General features: G+C 51.4%; 1 protein-coding gene across 3 annotated transcripts in view; it reads right to left on the bottom strand.

Moving 5' to 3' along the window:
- Positions 1-16,299, bottom strand: part of BAHCC1 (BAH domain and coiled-coil containing 1) — an 88,048-nt gene that overhangs the window by 65,072 nt on the left and 6,677 nt on the right. For 2 of the 3 annotated variants that reach the window (XM_054047140.1, XM_054047138.1), the window contains exon 2: positions 6,617-6,916. In XM_054047140.1, coding sequence (XP_053903115.1) covers positions 6,617-6,791 — 175 coding nt within the window. In that variant the 5' untranslated portion in view covers positions 6,792-6,916. Of the gene's footprint in view, positions 1-6,616; positions 6,917-10,629; positions 10,807-16,299 lie in introns of those variants that run through there. The other variant, XM_054047139.1, reaches the window with a different exon arrangement.

Genomic DNA, 16,299 nt, shown 5'->3' with positions numbered 1-16,299 from the left:
GGAAATTAGAGAAACAATCTCCAGTCCGTTTAAAAAAGAAAACACAGCCCCACCTGTTTCTGACCCATCCCTTTCTCGGGAACGCCGGAATAAAAAAATTAAGTGTTCGGACCGATCCCAGCCTGGAATTTAATCCACCGAGACAGCTGCAGTGAGAACAAACTGGAGCAGGAGATGCTGGTAACTTGGGCCCTGAGGGCTCGTATCTGACACACAATGGGGCCTGATTGAAAACCAGAAATCACCAGGATCACGTCACAGCGGTGCTCCGGGGCTCCCTCAGCTACCCAGCAATGTTTGGCCTCGGCAAAACTCCTGCTCCTGCCTTATGTAAAATCCCTTCCAGGCTGCTGCTCGCAGGGTACAGTATTATTATATATTACAACAAATAGAGAGCTTTGGTGCAGTGACAAATAGCACTACATGAGCTAACCTATATATTAGCCTATAAAAATGTCACAAGGGCAAAAATTTAGACTCCGTGTAAAGTATCGAGTTCACAGAACCTCTTTGTCGAAGTTTTCCACTTCTTCTTTCCCTTCTTTCATTTATTTATGGGCATTTCCACCATGGTGCCTGAGCACTACGTGAGATTCAAGGTCCCAGGCCAACATCCACCCTCTGCTAGACCAGTGTGAAGTTGCAGTAAGTCTGCAGATTTTGAACCAGGATAACTTTGATGAGGCTAGTTTGCTACTAAGGCAGGACTCTTTCCTGTCTCATGATGGGGTCTGGCAGGCTTTTCATATTGATTCAGCGATAATCTTTCAGTTCCTTCGTAGAATTTTAATTGTGGAACAAAGTGACTTTTATAGAAAATCTGTTCTATATTACAGGGTATGTTCCATGAGGGATTTTCAGTGACTTTAATAGGAGTTAGGCAGGAAAATTAAAATATGCCCCTATAGGTTCCAAAGGACAAAATCTATTCTGTTCTGTTTGTTTCTCTCTATAATTGCATCAGAAATAAGAAATGTCAAGCATCCAAACTCTGACGTATCAGAAGTCACCCAGGCAACTTCCCAGAACACAATGCTGCGCTTATAACGCATAAATACTACTTTGCTCTTGTTTAGTAACTTGCATTGGAGAATTTCTGCGCCCTTTACAAAGGTGGGTAAGTGGTCTCCATATTGTACAGATGAAGAAACTGAGGCCAGAAAAAGACTCAGAGAGCAAGGAAGTGAGAAAGCTGGAAATGGAGCCAGGGGGTCACGATTCCCAGTTCTGTGTGCCAGCGCTGGAGAACATTCTCTGACATATTCATTTGCATGATCTTTGCGCCAAAACCAGATGCAAAGCAAAGCATTTGGCTGTTCTAACTGCCCAACTTTGAATGATGGGTTTAATAAAACCAAACCTTTGTATCTTAGATTCTGCACATCCTCCAAGTGACCCACAACCTTGGAGCCAGCCATCTGCAAGGTATTCTGGGATGTGTAGTCCCACGCTTAAAGGGGCAGCAGGGGAGGGAGCCATGTTACAGACAGACAACCCTGTGAATTGCACTTTGGATAACCCTGACTGAGAGGCAGCCGGTACCAAAGCAAAGGAAAAATCAGATGAGGGCAAGACATTGGGTCCTCTCCTCAACGTGTGTAAGTCCGGGCAGCTTCCCTGACTTCAGGGGAGTTCGCTGATTGGCACCAGTTGGGGATCCGGCCCGACCTTGTAATTACCGTTCTGCGCTTGTCTTTCCACCTTTTCGGTTTACTGCAGCCAACCCACTACATTGTTTGGTTATTTATTGGGAAGAGTAATTATTAATCATCGTTCATTACCGTTAGCCACGTTTCCAAAGCACGCAGCGCCAGGCCATGGAACAGCAGCGAGAAAAGAATGAAATTAGGTTAACAGCTAAATAAGTAAACGGACGGTATTCTAAAAGAGCTGCGATGTCTCTTTCCTGCAACCAACTCTCTCCCCTCCAAATTACAGACCCGGCCACAACTAGCTGGAGCGGTTACACCCAGCTTTCCCGAGATCACATTTGGTGGCTCCATTATCCTTAATATGTTTCTATTTTGAAGGCTCTCTGCTGGCACCAGCTACAAGAGGAGTGTGTCCTAAAGCAGGAGGGGGGGGGGAGGTTGCTCTCAGACGTCCCCAATTTGAAGGGAGGTGAGAGGGCTCTTTTGTGGGTATCAAGCAGAGGAGTGGAGGGTATTCAGAGGAGCTCTGTCTTCCCATTATTTATGCTCACAGCCTGCACTAATGACATAGGTAACTTGACAGCATACATCCTATCCGCCTGCTGGAGTGCATCTTGATTGTTCAAACATACTCTTAAAGGTGTCCAATCATTTATCAAATTTAAATGACCGTGTTGCGTTCCAAAGGCCCGGAGCATCCAAATTGCATCCTCGCTTCCTAGCAGCCCCTTCCCAAAACCCCACCACTGCACGGGCCAGCGAACAGGAACTGTTTGCAGGGCAAGTCTCCTTGTCCTGCCTATGCCCAGAAATATGGCATTTCATGATTCTGCCTTTTTTCATTCTCTGCCGTGTCACAAACTCCAATACAAATCTACTAATCCAGCAGGAAATGATGGACTCCAGAAGCCCAACCAATTAAATTTAGACTCATGAAAAGCTCGGTGGCTAGTAAATTATAATTTTTATTAGCTTGAACAATGTTCCCGTAAGAGAAAGTGGAGACTCTCCCATGAATGGCTCTTGTATAATTTATTTAACTTCATGGGCCTTGCCAAAGCCCGGAATATTTTTAGATCTTTCTGTTGTTGGGTTTGGGTTTTTTTTTTTTTTTTTTTAAAGTGAGTTTCTGGAGGGGTATTTTTAGACTCATACATGTTATTTTAACAGACTTCTTTGCATTTGGACTTCCATATGTCGCACAGCCTCTCCTACCAGGCTGGGCAGGTTTCTAAGAATTGCTGGAGTCAATTTCTTCGGATGCGCTATTTGCACCAAGGCTCTGCCTACCACTAAATTAGCATCACCCAGCGTGGATAGTCCTATAGAAAAATTCCACTTCTTATAGGAATAATTAGACATGATGGTGTAGCAATTCCCAGTGGAAAAATGCACATTCCAAAACTGAGCTTTAATTTCCCAGTGTGTGTGTTAACCGCAGCTGCCTTGCATAACAATGTATATCTTCCAGTTCTTGTGCAAAAGATCAGCCCTGGCAGTTCCTAGCTGTTAGCTGTGCATTGCCTTTGATGTCTCATGCTACTTGTCATTTATAAGTAAAGATGGTTAGAGTCTTTAGAACATGTCTTTGAACAGTAACTCTTTTAGCACCTATTTAATGCTGGTAACTGTGTTGCAAAAACACTCACTGGTGTCATGCAGTTAATGAGGTATTTACTAAAATGTATTTTCTTTTAAAAAAAGAAGAACACTAAAGGCAGTGGGGGGAAACCCCTTTACGGGGTTTGTCTCACCAGGAAATTACTGGATTTAATGATAACTAAATCTATATGACGATCTATTCTTCCTTGCAAGTTTCGGGGCTTGGACGGTGGTGGAGTAAAAGATGGAAGGACTCCACCAGAAATTCTCGGCTTGCAGTCCTTTATGGTCCCTGCTAGAGACGGCTGCCATTCCTGATTACTATTAATCTTTATTAATTAGTATGATGATTATATTTGTGTTTCTAGCTGCAGCAGTTCACAGATTATTTCTTATTGTCATTTCCATTCAAGCTAAAACGTTGAAGCACGCAGCTACCTTGGAGGGGCGGCAGGGGAGAGAGAGACAATGTTTATATTTGGAGGTTTCCCTAAAAGATAAAAATGTCTCTCGTACTGAATAAGAGTCTACAGCAATGTTGAAATTTCAGCAGCTTGAGGCAGCAGGACTGCTAAATAACCCTGCTCCTCTCTCTCTCTCTCAACTTTCACAGCTTTGACTTTGGACCATCTGCATTAGAGACAAAAAAAATCTACCACTGCACTAAAAATAACGCTACAAAACATTTTAATTGCACCTTTTGTGACAAGGTTACTATAACAGCACTTTACCATAAAATTTCTACAGCAGGATTATAAAACTATCAGCACTCCGTTTTAAGAAAAACAATTTGTGAAACATTAAAAGCTAACTTCAAAATCAAGGTCTTTGCAGCGGACTAAAAAAAAATAAAAAAGTACAGTTTGAGGGGGGAGAGGGAAGCTTTCCGTGGGGAGAGAATTCCACAGCAACGGGAGTGTTACAATAAATGCTCGATCAACTATGTATGCCGTGTGGAATTCTGCCTGACTAGAAGAATGACTGGACATAAAAACAAAGCTCATTCTGAACCGTGCTTTTCTTATTAGAACCAATATACCCCCAATGGATCTGTCTCATTTGGGGGCCTTCCGAGCCGTACATTTCAATTTTTAGCCAAATCTCCACCTGAAAATTGAAGGAGTCAAAACAATTCCTCCAGGACAGTTTTTGCCCGTCGTCTTTCCTGAGACACCCCGTGTGTGTGTGTGTTTAAAAGCTGAGAGCAGGGGGTTAAGAGACATTAATAACCTTTTTCAGATTAAAGAAAAAAAAAATTGGCAAAGCTCCATCCAGTCTAGTCGGTATATTCCTACCCAATGGCCTCTGGTCCTTGTAAGGTCGTTCCCTGTATTATAATTAAATACTCAGTGTCAAGATACCATCAATAATTTATTCTACAGGAATCACCAATTTGCTTACCTGCAAATTTTCTCATCTCCCCCGAATTCCCCAATGAGACTTAAACACGACGCTGAGGACTTTAGAAAGGGGGTTTCTCTGAGCTACACGAGGGACTATGAGCTTCATCCAGGGAAGACTACATGGGGCTACATCCACCTTCTCTGAAGCGGGATGGGGCATGGTCTGAATTCGGGGCACTAACCCAGGAGTACAGAAGAAACCAGATTTAACCACAAATCTCACTATTTGCCCTGTTTGTCCAGTTTTATATTTTAAAATAAACCTCGGTGTCGTTTAGGAGCAGCCGTTTCTAGAAGGCTGAGCTGCAATTAACATATTGCAATTTACAAAAAAAAAGGAAGGGGAAGGGAAGGGAAGAAATAGTCGGAGGAAATACACATTTCATCCAGGGAAAATTCTGCAAATATATGATGTCATTATTTAAAACGCAGCACATTTCAGAATAAGTATGTCTCGATCCTTGCGTTTGTTAGTGGCACTTTTTTTCATCTCATCATGCTAAAAGCCCATTAGTAATTATGCAATTTTTGTGTGTCATTTTTTTCTTTTTAGGAAATTTACAGTCGTCTTTTGACTGCACTCCCAGATGACAATTCTCCATTCTAGTCCATCTCATGCCGTCCTTTTTAATCCACACACTAATTGTAATCCCATTAAAGCAGATATAATTTTATTAGTATTCACAGTTCATCAAGCTAGCAATAATAACTCTTACTGTGGAGGTTTTTTTAAACTGCAAAACATTTACTCTGATGTTTAAAGCAAACTGTAAACAAACCGAGCCAGCTATGTGCTTGTGCAAGACTAGCATGACATCCATAAATATATCTCATACATATACACAATGCACACACAGCTTCCCACAGCCGTTCTTTCTTGACATTAAAAAACAGCTAACAGATTTCAAACCCAGCAGTCTGTGCACAAAAACTTTGAGGACAAAAATATATTCACTTGTGGGTTAATACGGAGGAAATAAGATTTCTAACTCCAATCTTTCATTTCGCACACAGCAGAAGCTCACTTTAAAATCCAGTCCCACAGTGGATCAACCCTTTGGAAATAGGAGGAGCCCACAGTACTCAGAAGCAAAGGCAAAATGTGAGGGCCAAATCCTGAAGCCTCCCTTCCATTTTCCCTTCCTCCTTTCTCAGGCAACTTTCCCACCGAGTGAGGCCTGAGAACACCACTACAGTGGGGATTGACCCGCGCCCTTTCGCTATCCACCAGTACTGAAGACAATGAATATACACCTTACCTCCCCAGAAACCCTGAGCTGCTCAGGCATATAATTGACCGGTTGATGGTTTTGATTGTGTTTTGTTTAATACTAAGCATGTAGCTAGTTGGTACCTGGTAGATTCCCCCCCACCCCTCTCCGGCTGCAGGCGGCTCTGAAGCATTAGTTGATTAAAAGGGCACTGCAGATGATCTCCCAAGACCCTAGTGCATCGAACTGGGTCTATTTTCCTTGCCACACTTTGTCTGCCTTTAGCAGGATACCGGAGGCACTTGTTAAAGCTATTCCATGCCCTGCAAACCCATTCGCACCCTGACACTTCGGGGCTTGATATAGAAACCGGATTTTCTAGCCCTACACCACCAGCCCTGTTAACACACCACTGCCCCTAATCTGCAAGGCCCCAACCAGCCCCCCGCTCCCTTCCACCGAGCGGTCTTTTTGTTCAGCCCCTCCAAAGGCCGCCCGGTTCCCCGCCCCGACTTTCTCCGGGCGGTCAGGGCCGCGAAGGCTTTTCGCTGGGGGTTATTCTCCTTCGGCTGCGGCACGAAGGGGACGAACCGCCTCTCGCCTCCACCAGCGGCGGCGAAGATCAGCTCCCGCTCGGGAAACCCGGCCAGCTCAAGCCCCGCGTGGAACCGGGGCAGCCCCGCGCGGAGATGCGCTCTGCCTCTAGCGGCCCGGGGACCCGAGCCTGGCTGCGGGGGACGCCACTGACCTGTGTGCGCCGCCATGGAGATGGGCGCGGGGAAGAACTTGCCCGGCTGGAAGTGGCCCGGGTGCTGCACGGGGCTGTGGCCGGAGGCGGCCAGGCGGCCGGCGCTGCTGCGGTGACCCACGCTGCCGCGCTCGGCGAGGAGGTGAGGCGGGGGCGCGAACTCGCGGCCGTCCATGCCGGGGCCCGCGGCACGCAGCCCGGCGGGCGGGCGGCGGCGGCTCCTCAGCGAGGCAGCGCTCCTCCTTCAGGGCTCCGGCGGGCTCGGGCCCCGCGTCTGCTCCTGGCGTCCCGGCTCATCCTCTGCAGAGGGGAGAGAGAGCGGGTGAAACCGGCTGCAGCCCACCTGGGGGGCCGGGAGAAATCCGCGGCCCTGCTCCGGGCTGGTCACCGAGCCGCTGCGCTGATGGGGGCACGGGAGGGTTTTAAAAATACAGAACCCGCGCAGGCCCCCTCCGCGCAGCCTCTCCCCCCACCCCGCAAGGCAGAGCTGCATTTCATCCAAAACGTGAATTGCATCTGCGAGGGAGAGACAACCCCCCCCCCTAGACCAGGCCTTTGGGGGCTGGGTTTTTAACAAAATTCTCCCCGTTTCTGGGAAAAGGTGTTTCTCGGCGCTCCTGCCTCCATGGCCAAGCCAGCGCCAGCTCTGCGCGGGGCCGATCCGGGGGCGCAGGGAGCTGGGGGCGCTTCTCCCGAACTCTGCCTTGGGGGGGGGGGTCAGTTCCCTGCCGCAGGAGCCGGGCCTGCGCCCCCCACCCACCGATCCGGGCTCCCACCAGAGACAGAAGTTGCGCTATTGTCTCCAGCGGCTCCCCGGGAAAGCCGGTGCAAGAGGCAGAATCGGTGACGCTGGCCCCGAAATAAATCTCTCCCTCCGGCCACCTCGGTGGCAAACCCCGCATGCGGCGGGCACGGCCGGGGCTTTAAATTCTTCTAGACACGGTTCCCAGCCCAAACAGTTCTGTAAGGTGCTTCCCGGGCATTCACTGCGTTTGCACACAAGGCTGGTTGGCTCGGGCCCAGCGCCTGTAACATTAGGCCAAAAGGGGGTGGGGGTCTTGCTTCATAAATGTGGTGGGGGGGAGGAAGCAAAGGACGAGGTAGCATCTAAGAATTTCCCCTAGCTCCCGACTCCAGCCTTGTGCGCGCGTGGATAAATAAATACAAACAAAGCCCCAGCACAACCGGGACAATTCTGCTCCTGCCCCACAATTCCTTCCCGTTCACAGTCCAGCCCCCCCACCCCAGGCCAGGGCTCCCAGACACTCGGGTTTTGCATATCTAATCTTCTCCTTCCATCTGTATTGTTTTAACGTTTCATCTCACCTCCAGCCCAAGGAGAGAGGAGACTCCTAGAGTCACTACCCTGAATTGTTAACATTACAGGGGGGAGAAAGTATATTTTTTTAACCCGGATCATAACAACCAAGCAATTAAGATGTTTTTCATTTAGCGAATACCATTTGCAATTGCTATATTTAATGCTTCCAGTCCTACAGTGTCTTATTTGCAGACTATTTTGTGTTTGATTTAATCTATAACCGAAAACACAATGTATTAAGTGAATACATATTTGCACAGCTGATAAGTATTTTATATATATATTTAGATGGGGTGCTTTTGCATTGTAAATAAATTGGAAGTAACACAATGAGCTCTCTGTGGCTTACAACTTAATACAAAGGAAGGTGGGTTTTTTTCTCCCCCTATTGAGATCATAATCTATCTCTTTTAGCCTAACGAATATTTCCTACTTTGCAATTACAGGGAATTATTGGAAGGATCCTTCGCTTTGCAAAAATCTTACGGAAGGGGTTTTTTTCTCAGCAGTCAGCCGAAATCACCTAAAAAGCAGCGGAAATGGGTCTGGGAGAGACTAGAGGAAAACACCCACTTCAAAGCAATATACAGATATGAAATTCACAGGGGGAAAAATTGAAGCCTGCAAGACAACGCTCCGTTCGCAGTTTCAGCAGCCTGGCGGGGTGGATGGTTTCACATAGCAACGCGGAGGGGAAAGGTTGTTTTGCAGAGGGAAAGATTCCCACTCTCTGATTCATCTCGGGTTCAGATTTTTTAGAAATGAATACAAGGCTCGCAATCCGGCCAGGGCCTGGGGGAGCAGGAAAAGTCCCGGGATCAGTTACAGGAGGGGGGGGCCGGACACCCCGCCCCGCAGGCCGCACCCGGCTTTGTTTGCACAATGGAATTATTAATGATGATGATGATGATGATTTGCCAGGATCGTGTCCTGTTTGCAGGCCAGGGTGGAGCAGGCGGCGGCGAAGGGCTGGGGGCCGAGGGGGTCACACGCCTCTGTTCCCAGCCGCTGTGCTTCTGCCGGAGACCGGCGGGGTTTCGGCAAATTCCGCCCCCAATCTCCAAACCCCATTCATCAAATCCCCTCCCGCACCCCACCCCCAAAATCTCTCCTTGCGCCGGTCTCCCTGCAGCCAGCCAAGGGCAGGCGGGCCGGGGCGGCTCCGAGCCCGCCGCGGCTGGAACAATGCGCGGAAAGCGCTTAAAAAGAAACCGCGGGGAGAAGGTGGGAGCAAATATTCCGCCGCAAGCGGCCCTGAGCTCCGACCCGGCCCAGTCCGTGCAGCCGCCCTCCCGCACCGCGCCAAGGCAGCGGGCTCTCCGGAGCCCGCACCCGGGATCGGCTCCCCGGCCTCCTCCCCGCCGCTGCGCTCGCCATCCGAGCGACTGCCCCAGCCCAGCCGCGATCGCTCTCCGCCGGCAGCCGCTGGGGAGCTGCGGGGATCGGCCTCGCGGCAGGCCTAGCGAGAGCCGGGCTTGGGGCCGGCTGGCCGCGGGTTCTCCTCCCCACCCCGAGGCTTTCGAGCTTTGCAAACCCCTTTTTGCACCGAGAGGGAAAACGCGCCACCAGCCCCGGCTCCTCGGACAAGGGGCGCAGCCTGGAGCCGTGCATCCCTCGATGGTGCATTTGTCTTAACAAAAACCTCCCCCGGGCCCCAGCCGCTCGCGTTTCCAAATGAAAATTAAACAAACAAACAAACAGCCGCTTCCCGGTTCGAGGAGACACCCCAGGACCCGGGGAAGAGAGGAGACACACAACAACCGCCACGGCCCCCAACCGCAGGCAGATCTGCAACGAGCCGGCCTCCCTGCGACCAACAACAAAACCTACCGAGCCCGAAGGTTTAAAAAAAGCCGGATTTTCTCCCCAGTATCCCCAACTCAATCTTCATTTGAAATCTACTAATTAACATGCAAAGTCCGTGTGACCATAAAAAAAAATCAACAGCTTCAAGTTGCACCTTCCCGCAAACCTAATTTTGTTTTGTGTTGGGGTTTTTTTCCTTTGGATTTTTTTTCCCAATTCAGATTTGTCCTCTATTCAAATGTAACAAATGCGCTGGGGGAGGAAGAAAGGACTCCGCGGCGCTCGATGCAAAGCTAAACCTCTTCTCCAACCACCTATTATTTATTTTTTAAAACAGAAAGGGTGCAAATTTGCATCCATTGCCTTTTTTAAAGTGCTACAATGGCTCTGTTTGTTTTTCCTTGCAAAGCACCATTCATGGCTGCATTTTAAAAACCTTAGAATTGCATTAGGAAATTTGCAAACAATTGTGTTTTTGTTGGTGCTACCCGGCGCTAGGTACAAATTTCCAGGGGTATAGAGAGCAATTTACTGTAACCATTAAAAAAAATGCCCTGTAGCATTTCTTTTCATTGGAGGTGCTAAGTGTAGCGTATTCCAACATGTCTTTTTTAGTAGTATTATTATTTTCAATTGATATGTGTTATAAACAGTTCCAAGCAAAACACTGCTATTAATTTTTTTACAGATGTAACATCACACAGAACTACAGAATGTTCTCAAAAGGAAAAGAATAGCGACATGGTATTTTCAACCACCAAAAGTTCTCACTATGCAAAAAAAAATAATCAAATTTACAATCCTGGATTTTATTTTAATTCTTTAAAAAAAAAAATAAAGCATTTTTTTTTAAAAAGCAAACAAAAATAGAATTGCAGTTACTTACTGGAGATATGTTCCTTGCACACAGTGACTGCAATACAATTAAATCAGTGAATGGGACTTTGGATTGTATTCCTATTGGTATTTGCACTGTGCTGACTGTTGCACTGTAAATGCACTGGCTGCTCTTGCAGAAGGGAAAGGACCCTATAGTGGGTTCCTTCCAGCCTCAGCAGCTCCCCAGCCCGCAGCTCAGTCCTACAAGCAACTCTCCCTGCATACTAATAAGCTCGTGCCACTCACCCAGGGTGAGCCCGCTCGCTGATTGGACGCCTGGCCCTCCACGGTAATAAGCTCGTGCCACTCTCCCTGCGTAAACAGGCCTCCCAATAGGCTGGCGCGGGGCCAGCGAGCTGCCAATCAGAGAGCAGCAGGGCTACTACTCAGCCCAATGGCGCCGAATTCAAGCCTTGCCGCTGCGCAGCTCCTCTCGCGCAGCTCCCGGCCCTGCTCGCTGGGTGAATGGGGATGCACAGCGAAGGCCGCGGCGGGGGGTGTTTGGGGGTGGAGGGAAGGGCGGGGGGGGCTGCTCCAGCCCACACACACTCCGAGCCGCTGGGCAGGAGTTTGCTTGGCTGGGCTGGGCTGGACTGGCCAGCGCAGGGGGTTACCGCACCAGACCGCGCTGGGAGCTCTGGGACAACCCCCTGCACGGAGCTATGGCGCAGTCCGATATGTGGGATTACGGACTGGGCTGGGTACGTGGGCGTTGCACCAAACCGAGCGTCCCTTTGACTCCAGAAGGGCTGCGGGCTTCTAACGGGCCCCTCGCAGGCGATGGCTCCTGTCCTGTGTCGGAGGCGGACTGGACAATGCGGGCCCGGCTGCAGACGGAGCAGGGGGGCCCGGCTGCAGAACTGGGACAGCGACCTGCCAACGCTCTTCCCCGTCACTTGCATCATGTGCGATCTCGGAACAGGCCCTTTTGGTGCCTTTATTATTTTTCTGGAGAAGTCGCAGGAGACTTTGATTCACTCCCACCCGTGCATTCTCTTCCGCCCTCTTCCCCCAAAGAGGGAACCAGCAAAACGAAACCCTGCCAGTCCTGGGCAAGAGGGGGAATTACACTCACGTCCCCTAGAGCCTCCCCCCCACCAGGTGTGGGTTGTGAGACTGTGGCTGGGACGGCCCCGCGTTGTTTGTAACGTGCCAGGGCTTGGTTCGCAAGACGCCCCGAGCCCGCCCGACAAGGGACGGACCGGAGCGACGGCAGACACCACGGTCACTGCGGTGGCGACCATGTCTGGGGATGTGCTCGCCACCCAGCCACAGCCCCCACCTGCAGCTCCCAGTCTCTCCCCCCTGCCCCTTGGGAGAGATTTGAGGCGCTAGCAAGACACACGAAAATGCAGATTCTCCCTTGCTCGATTGTCCTTTGGCAATGCAGGGGTTAAACCCATAGCTTTCAGTCTCTCCCCCCCCCTTGTGTTCACTCCCCCCTCCCTCCACGGGATGTCTACGATTGGTTGGCAGCCTGCCAGCCCGCTGTCAATCACCCAGTGTAAACAAGGCGCTGATTGGCTGTTAGCCAGTCCGCACTGGGCTGCCTGAAAAAAGCAATTACTGGCCCCGCGGTTTCAAGGCGGCCCGGGGCTGCTTGATGAAAGGAGATAAGATGGGGACTGTTTCCAGGAGGCCCCTAGGCAGACCCCACTGGCCCCGGAGCCAAGAAGAGCAAAGAGGGAGAGGATCAAAGGGACAGAGACAGGGGCAATGGACTGAGCCACTATTAGTGATTCCTAAAACAATGCAGGTTTGGTGCACGGGGGGCAGCCCCTCCCCTTGCAGGGGGGGCAAGGAGGATGGGGGGGAGAAGCATCCGGTGCATCCGGAAAGTTTGCAGCGTGCAGGGCCGGGCTGGGTGTGGGGAGCAGCCGCAAGCCCCGGGAAGCGGAGCGCGGGGTGCATGGGGATGGCTGCTCCGCCGTGCAAATAGGTAAGAGGGGCGGGGGTGGAGGTCCGAGGGGACAGGTCCTGCCACGGCTGGGCTGGGGAAGGGAGGGTCGGAGCTATCGATTCCAATCGCGATTTTCAGAGCGAGCCAGCACCGTGCGAGCCTGAGCAGCGAGGGGGCGATCCGTGCAGGGACCCCCCCCCATTTCCAGTGCCGGCACCCAGCGCTCCCAGACATTTCAGCCCAATTATCAGTCGCGGGGTCTAATGAGATCAGGCGCGTCAATTTGTTTCCCGGCCAGAGCGCTGGGTTGGGATATTCCCAGCCGCAGGATCCGGGGGGGTGCCGGGGATAAACCGGGCAGAAACCAGCCAATGTCACCGCTAGCCGGCGGGGGGTGGGGTGGTGAATGGCCGGAGCGATTCCCTAGAAGGGCGATTAAAATTATTTTTTAAAAACACCAGGCTGTAATTGACTGAAAACGCCGAATAAATCAGACTAGCTCGTACGGGGGATTCGATTACCAGGGAGCTATTCATTACGCCAAGAAGCCAATTGAATTAGGGACAAGACCGAGCGCGCAGACCGGCTGCGGGGGAGAGCAGACCCGAGAGGCTAGAAATACCGACCCCTCCCGAGTGCAAAGCCCGGGCGCCTCCCAGAGCCCCGCAGGATCCAGGCCAACTTGCCCGGGCTACAAAACGCGGCTGGGGTGCGAAGCGGTTCCGTGATAAAAGGGGGCCCGGAATACAGGGCCCGAGCCCGGGCAGAGACCCCCACCCACGCGCGGCGCAGATCCGAAGGGGCTGCGCGGGGATACAAGCGAGATTGGGGGGCCGGGGGGCCGGCCTGCTGCTGCGGCTAAGAGCGCTGTAAGAAACCCCGAGTCCGGACGGGGCAGAGCCGGGAGAGCGCGGCCTCTTCGCAAAGCAGCAGCCGCTACCCGGGGCCGGGTTTTAAAGGCAGAAAACAGCTGCTAAGCAGGCCAATGTCCCGCTCTGTGCTGCGTGGGGCCCGACACGCGCCGCGTTTCGGGGGTGAATTCTCCAACCGCTGCGAAAGGAAAGCTCGGGACTCGGGCAATGTCAAGGGGACAGGCGCCTCTCCGGTGCTCTTCCCACGGGCTGCCTCTCCTCAGTCCCGCGGCTCCGCCGCATTCCCATGTGTCGCTTCCAGGTCAGCTCCGCAAAAGTTCTGCGTGTGTCACCCCTCCCCGTGCCTCCCGCAGCCCGCGCTCTGGGGCTCCGGCTAGATTGAGTTTGGCTTTGCTTTCGCTGGAGATCCCTTGAATGAAATCCACACGCACGGCCCAGCTGCACGAGAAAGGGGGCTTCCTTTACTTCCAAGTTGTCCTCTTTTTGGTTTGAAAGGAGCTCCTCGTTTTGAAAGCGAGACCTCAACTCAGCGTTCCCAGTTCCTATGGGAAAAGACTGTTTCCAACGCCGGGACCGGCTCTGGCTGTGTGGCTGGATCGGACTCGGGATATTAGATCCCCGGGTGAATGAGCAGCACAAGCCTGTAACGTCCAGGCGGTTCCCAGCAGAGTGAGTTAGAAGCAATGCACTGAAAGAACCGTTTAAACCAACACAAACAACCCGCTTGAACATTAGCAACTATAAATTCGGTCTGGCTGCTGTCGCTTGTACATGGATGTGATGTGGGGCGGAGGGAGGGGGAGAGGGAGACATTAGCAGGGCTAAAAAGCTCTCGGGGCTGCCTACAGGAGTGAGGGATTTGAAGGTCCAGACCTGAAATCCTTTTCCTTTCTGGACTCTTTGTTTTTGGGGAAGGGGGGGGGTCGCTCCATTCTTTCAGGTGCTGCCCTGTAATGAATGTGCCAGGCCTCGGAGAAGCAGCAGTTGCCCTGCAGTGGGGAATGGATGGAAGGGTAATTAATGCAGAGTGACTGATTGCTCTTGAGGAAGGCCAGGCCTGCAAAGAGGATTGTCCCTGAGCACTGAAGCGTTTCTGATTGACACTTCCCGTCTATCTTCTACCCAAAGGCAACTAGCAGAGCGGTGCATTTGTCACCGGCTTAGGCCGAGGGTTGCAAAATCTCCAAACCCTTCGCATTAAAAAGGTTGGTCTATTTATTGGACCAATAAGGGAGGGGATTTTTTTTTTAAGGGTCAGTTTTGTTTGACCAGGAGCACAATCCAAACGAACAATGCACAAACCCGACTGGAAATACAGCTGCGCTGTGCCCAGGGAAAAGAAGGGGGAAACTTCCAGAGCCCTTCTTCCGTTTTTATTCCTGATTCCCAACATCGCTGGATTGATTTTGCTTTAAACCCGTCTAGATTTTGCCCCGACCTATAAAACAAGTACTTTGTTTTAAGAATAGATTTTTCTATCATTTTTTAAAATCCCTTCCACGCAGTTGTGGCACCAAAGAGCGGCAGATAGGCCTGGTGGACAAAGCCGGGGGCTGCTGGCAAAGGGGGCGAGGGGGGAAATAGCTCCCAATTTTCCACGCGAAGGGAACGGGGCTGCTGGGGGTGGGCGGGGAGTATCTGCCCCCGGGCAGCCCACTATCAGCACAAGTGGAGGCTTCCCTGATGGCCGAGTTTTTAACTGTCCAGACCCAGCAAATGTTTCTCAGTGAACAGGAACCAAGCGCTGGTATCTTACGCTTCCTTTAGACAAGAGCGAGCGCAGATAATGCGCCCAGAACTAAATATTTACACAGCTCCGAGAGCGGCCTTCGATTGAGTATTTGCAACACTCCCCCCGCTTCCCCTCAGTGTTTTGCAAATGAATCCTGGGCCCCGAAGCCCCTCTGCTCGTCACCGCGTTGGGGAAAGACCGACGGGGAAAGGGCTGCAAAAATCCGCCCCGCCCCGTGATTGGAAATCTTTGGCACGGCCCTAGCCCCCCAGCGCTGCCCCGGGTCCCTGGTGCGGGCTTGGCAGCACATTGAAAGTCAGACTTGGCCCTTCGCTTTGCAGCGATCCGCTCAGTACAGGGTCTGCTCCGCAGCCCCGTTCTTCTGAATGGCGGGGGGAGGTTTAGAGCGGTGTGTTCTGGAAAATGGCCCCTTCCTCCCCTGCGAAACAGCAGAGCGGCACCAGAGCAGGGCTGCCAGGACCCCTCTCCGTGACCCCTGGCTCGCCCGCTCACCTACAGCCTGAGCCAACCGGAGTGGCTGGCGAGTGGCCACCCCAAGCAGCCTCCTTTCCTGTCCGAATGAATATGCAATCAGTGACAATTCTCAGCCCTCCGCTAACCTCCCCACTCTGGGGAAATGGGTTAAAATATTGCAATTGAATATCGCTCCATCTGGAAACGGAACGGCAAAGGGCCCCGGTATGTTAAATAATATTGTAGATTAACCCAGCACACTAAATAATTGCCTAATAGGGCTGCAAGATGCAAATCTCTGCATTTGGGTAATTGCATGTTGGGCGCCTCTGAGTAATGCAATTGTTTGGGGCCGGCTCATTGTTCCAAGTGCCATTAGTCAAAGAGCAAATTAGAAACAATTTCTTGACTACAAAAAATGACTCTTAATTCTTCAAACCCAAACGCTCCTGGCACCCGTGGGGGGGGGGGGGCGCAGCGGCCTTTGCAGCAGTCCCTCCCCCAGGGCCCAGATCCAGCGCTTTGGAAAAACCGAAATTCCCCGCCCCTCCCCCCTGAAAAAAAAACCCTCGTGCTCCGATCAAAATGCAAACAATCAACTAAATCAGATTCTCCACTAAGGCCGTGTTTATTTGCTCGAACCCAGAGATCTCGGTAAACACAGGAACCGGCTCGCGAGTTTTACATTTTGTTGGGGGG

This window comes from Malaclemys terrapin, chromosome 13, assembly GCF_027887155.1.
Source record: "Malaclemys terrapin pileata isolate rMalTer1 chromosome 13, rMalTer1.hap1, whole genome shotgun sequence".
Lineage (NCBI taxonomy): Eukaryota > Metazoa > Chordata > Testudines > Emydidae > Malaclemys > Malaclemys terrapin.
Note: the sequence above shows the minus strand (reverse complement) of the source record. Positions and strands in the feature narration are given on the sequence as shown.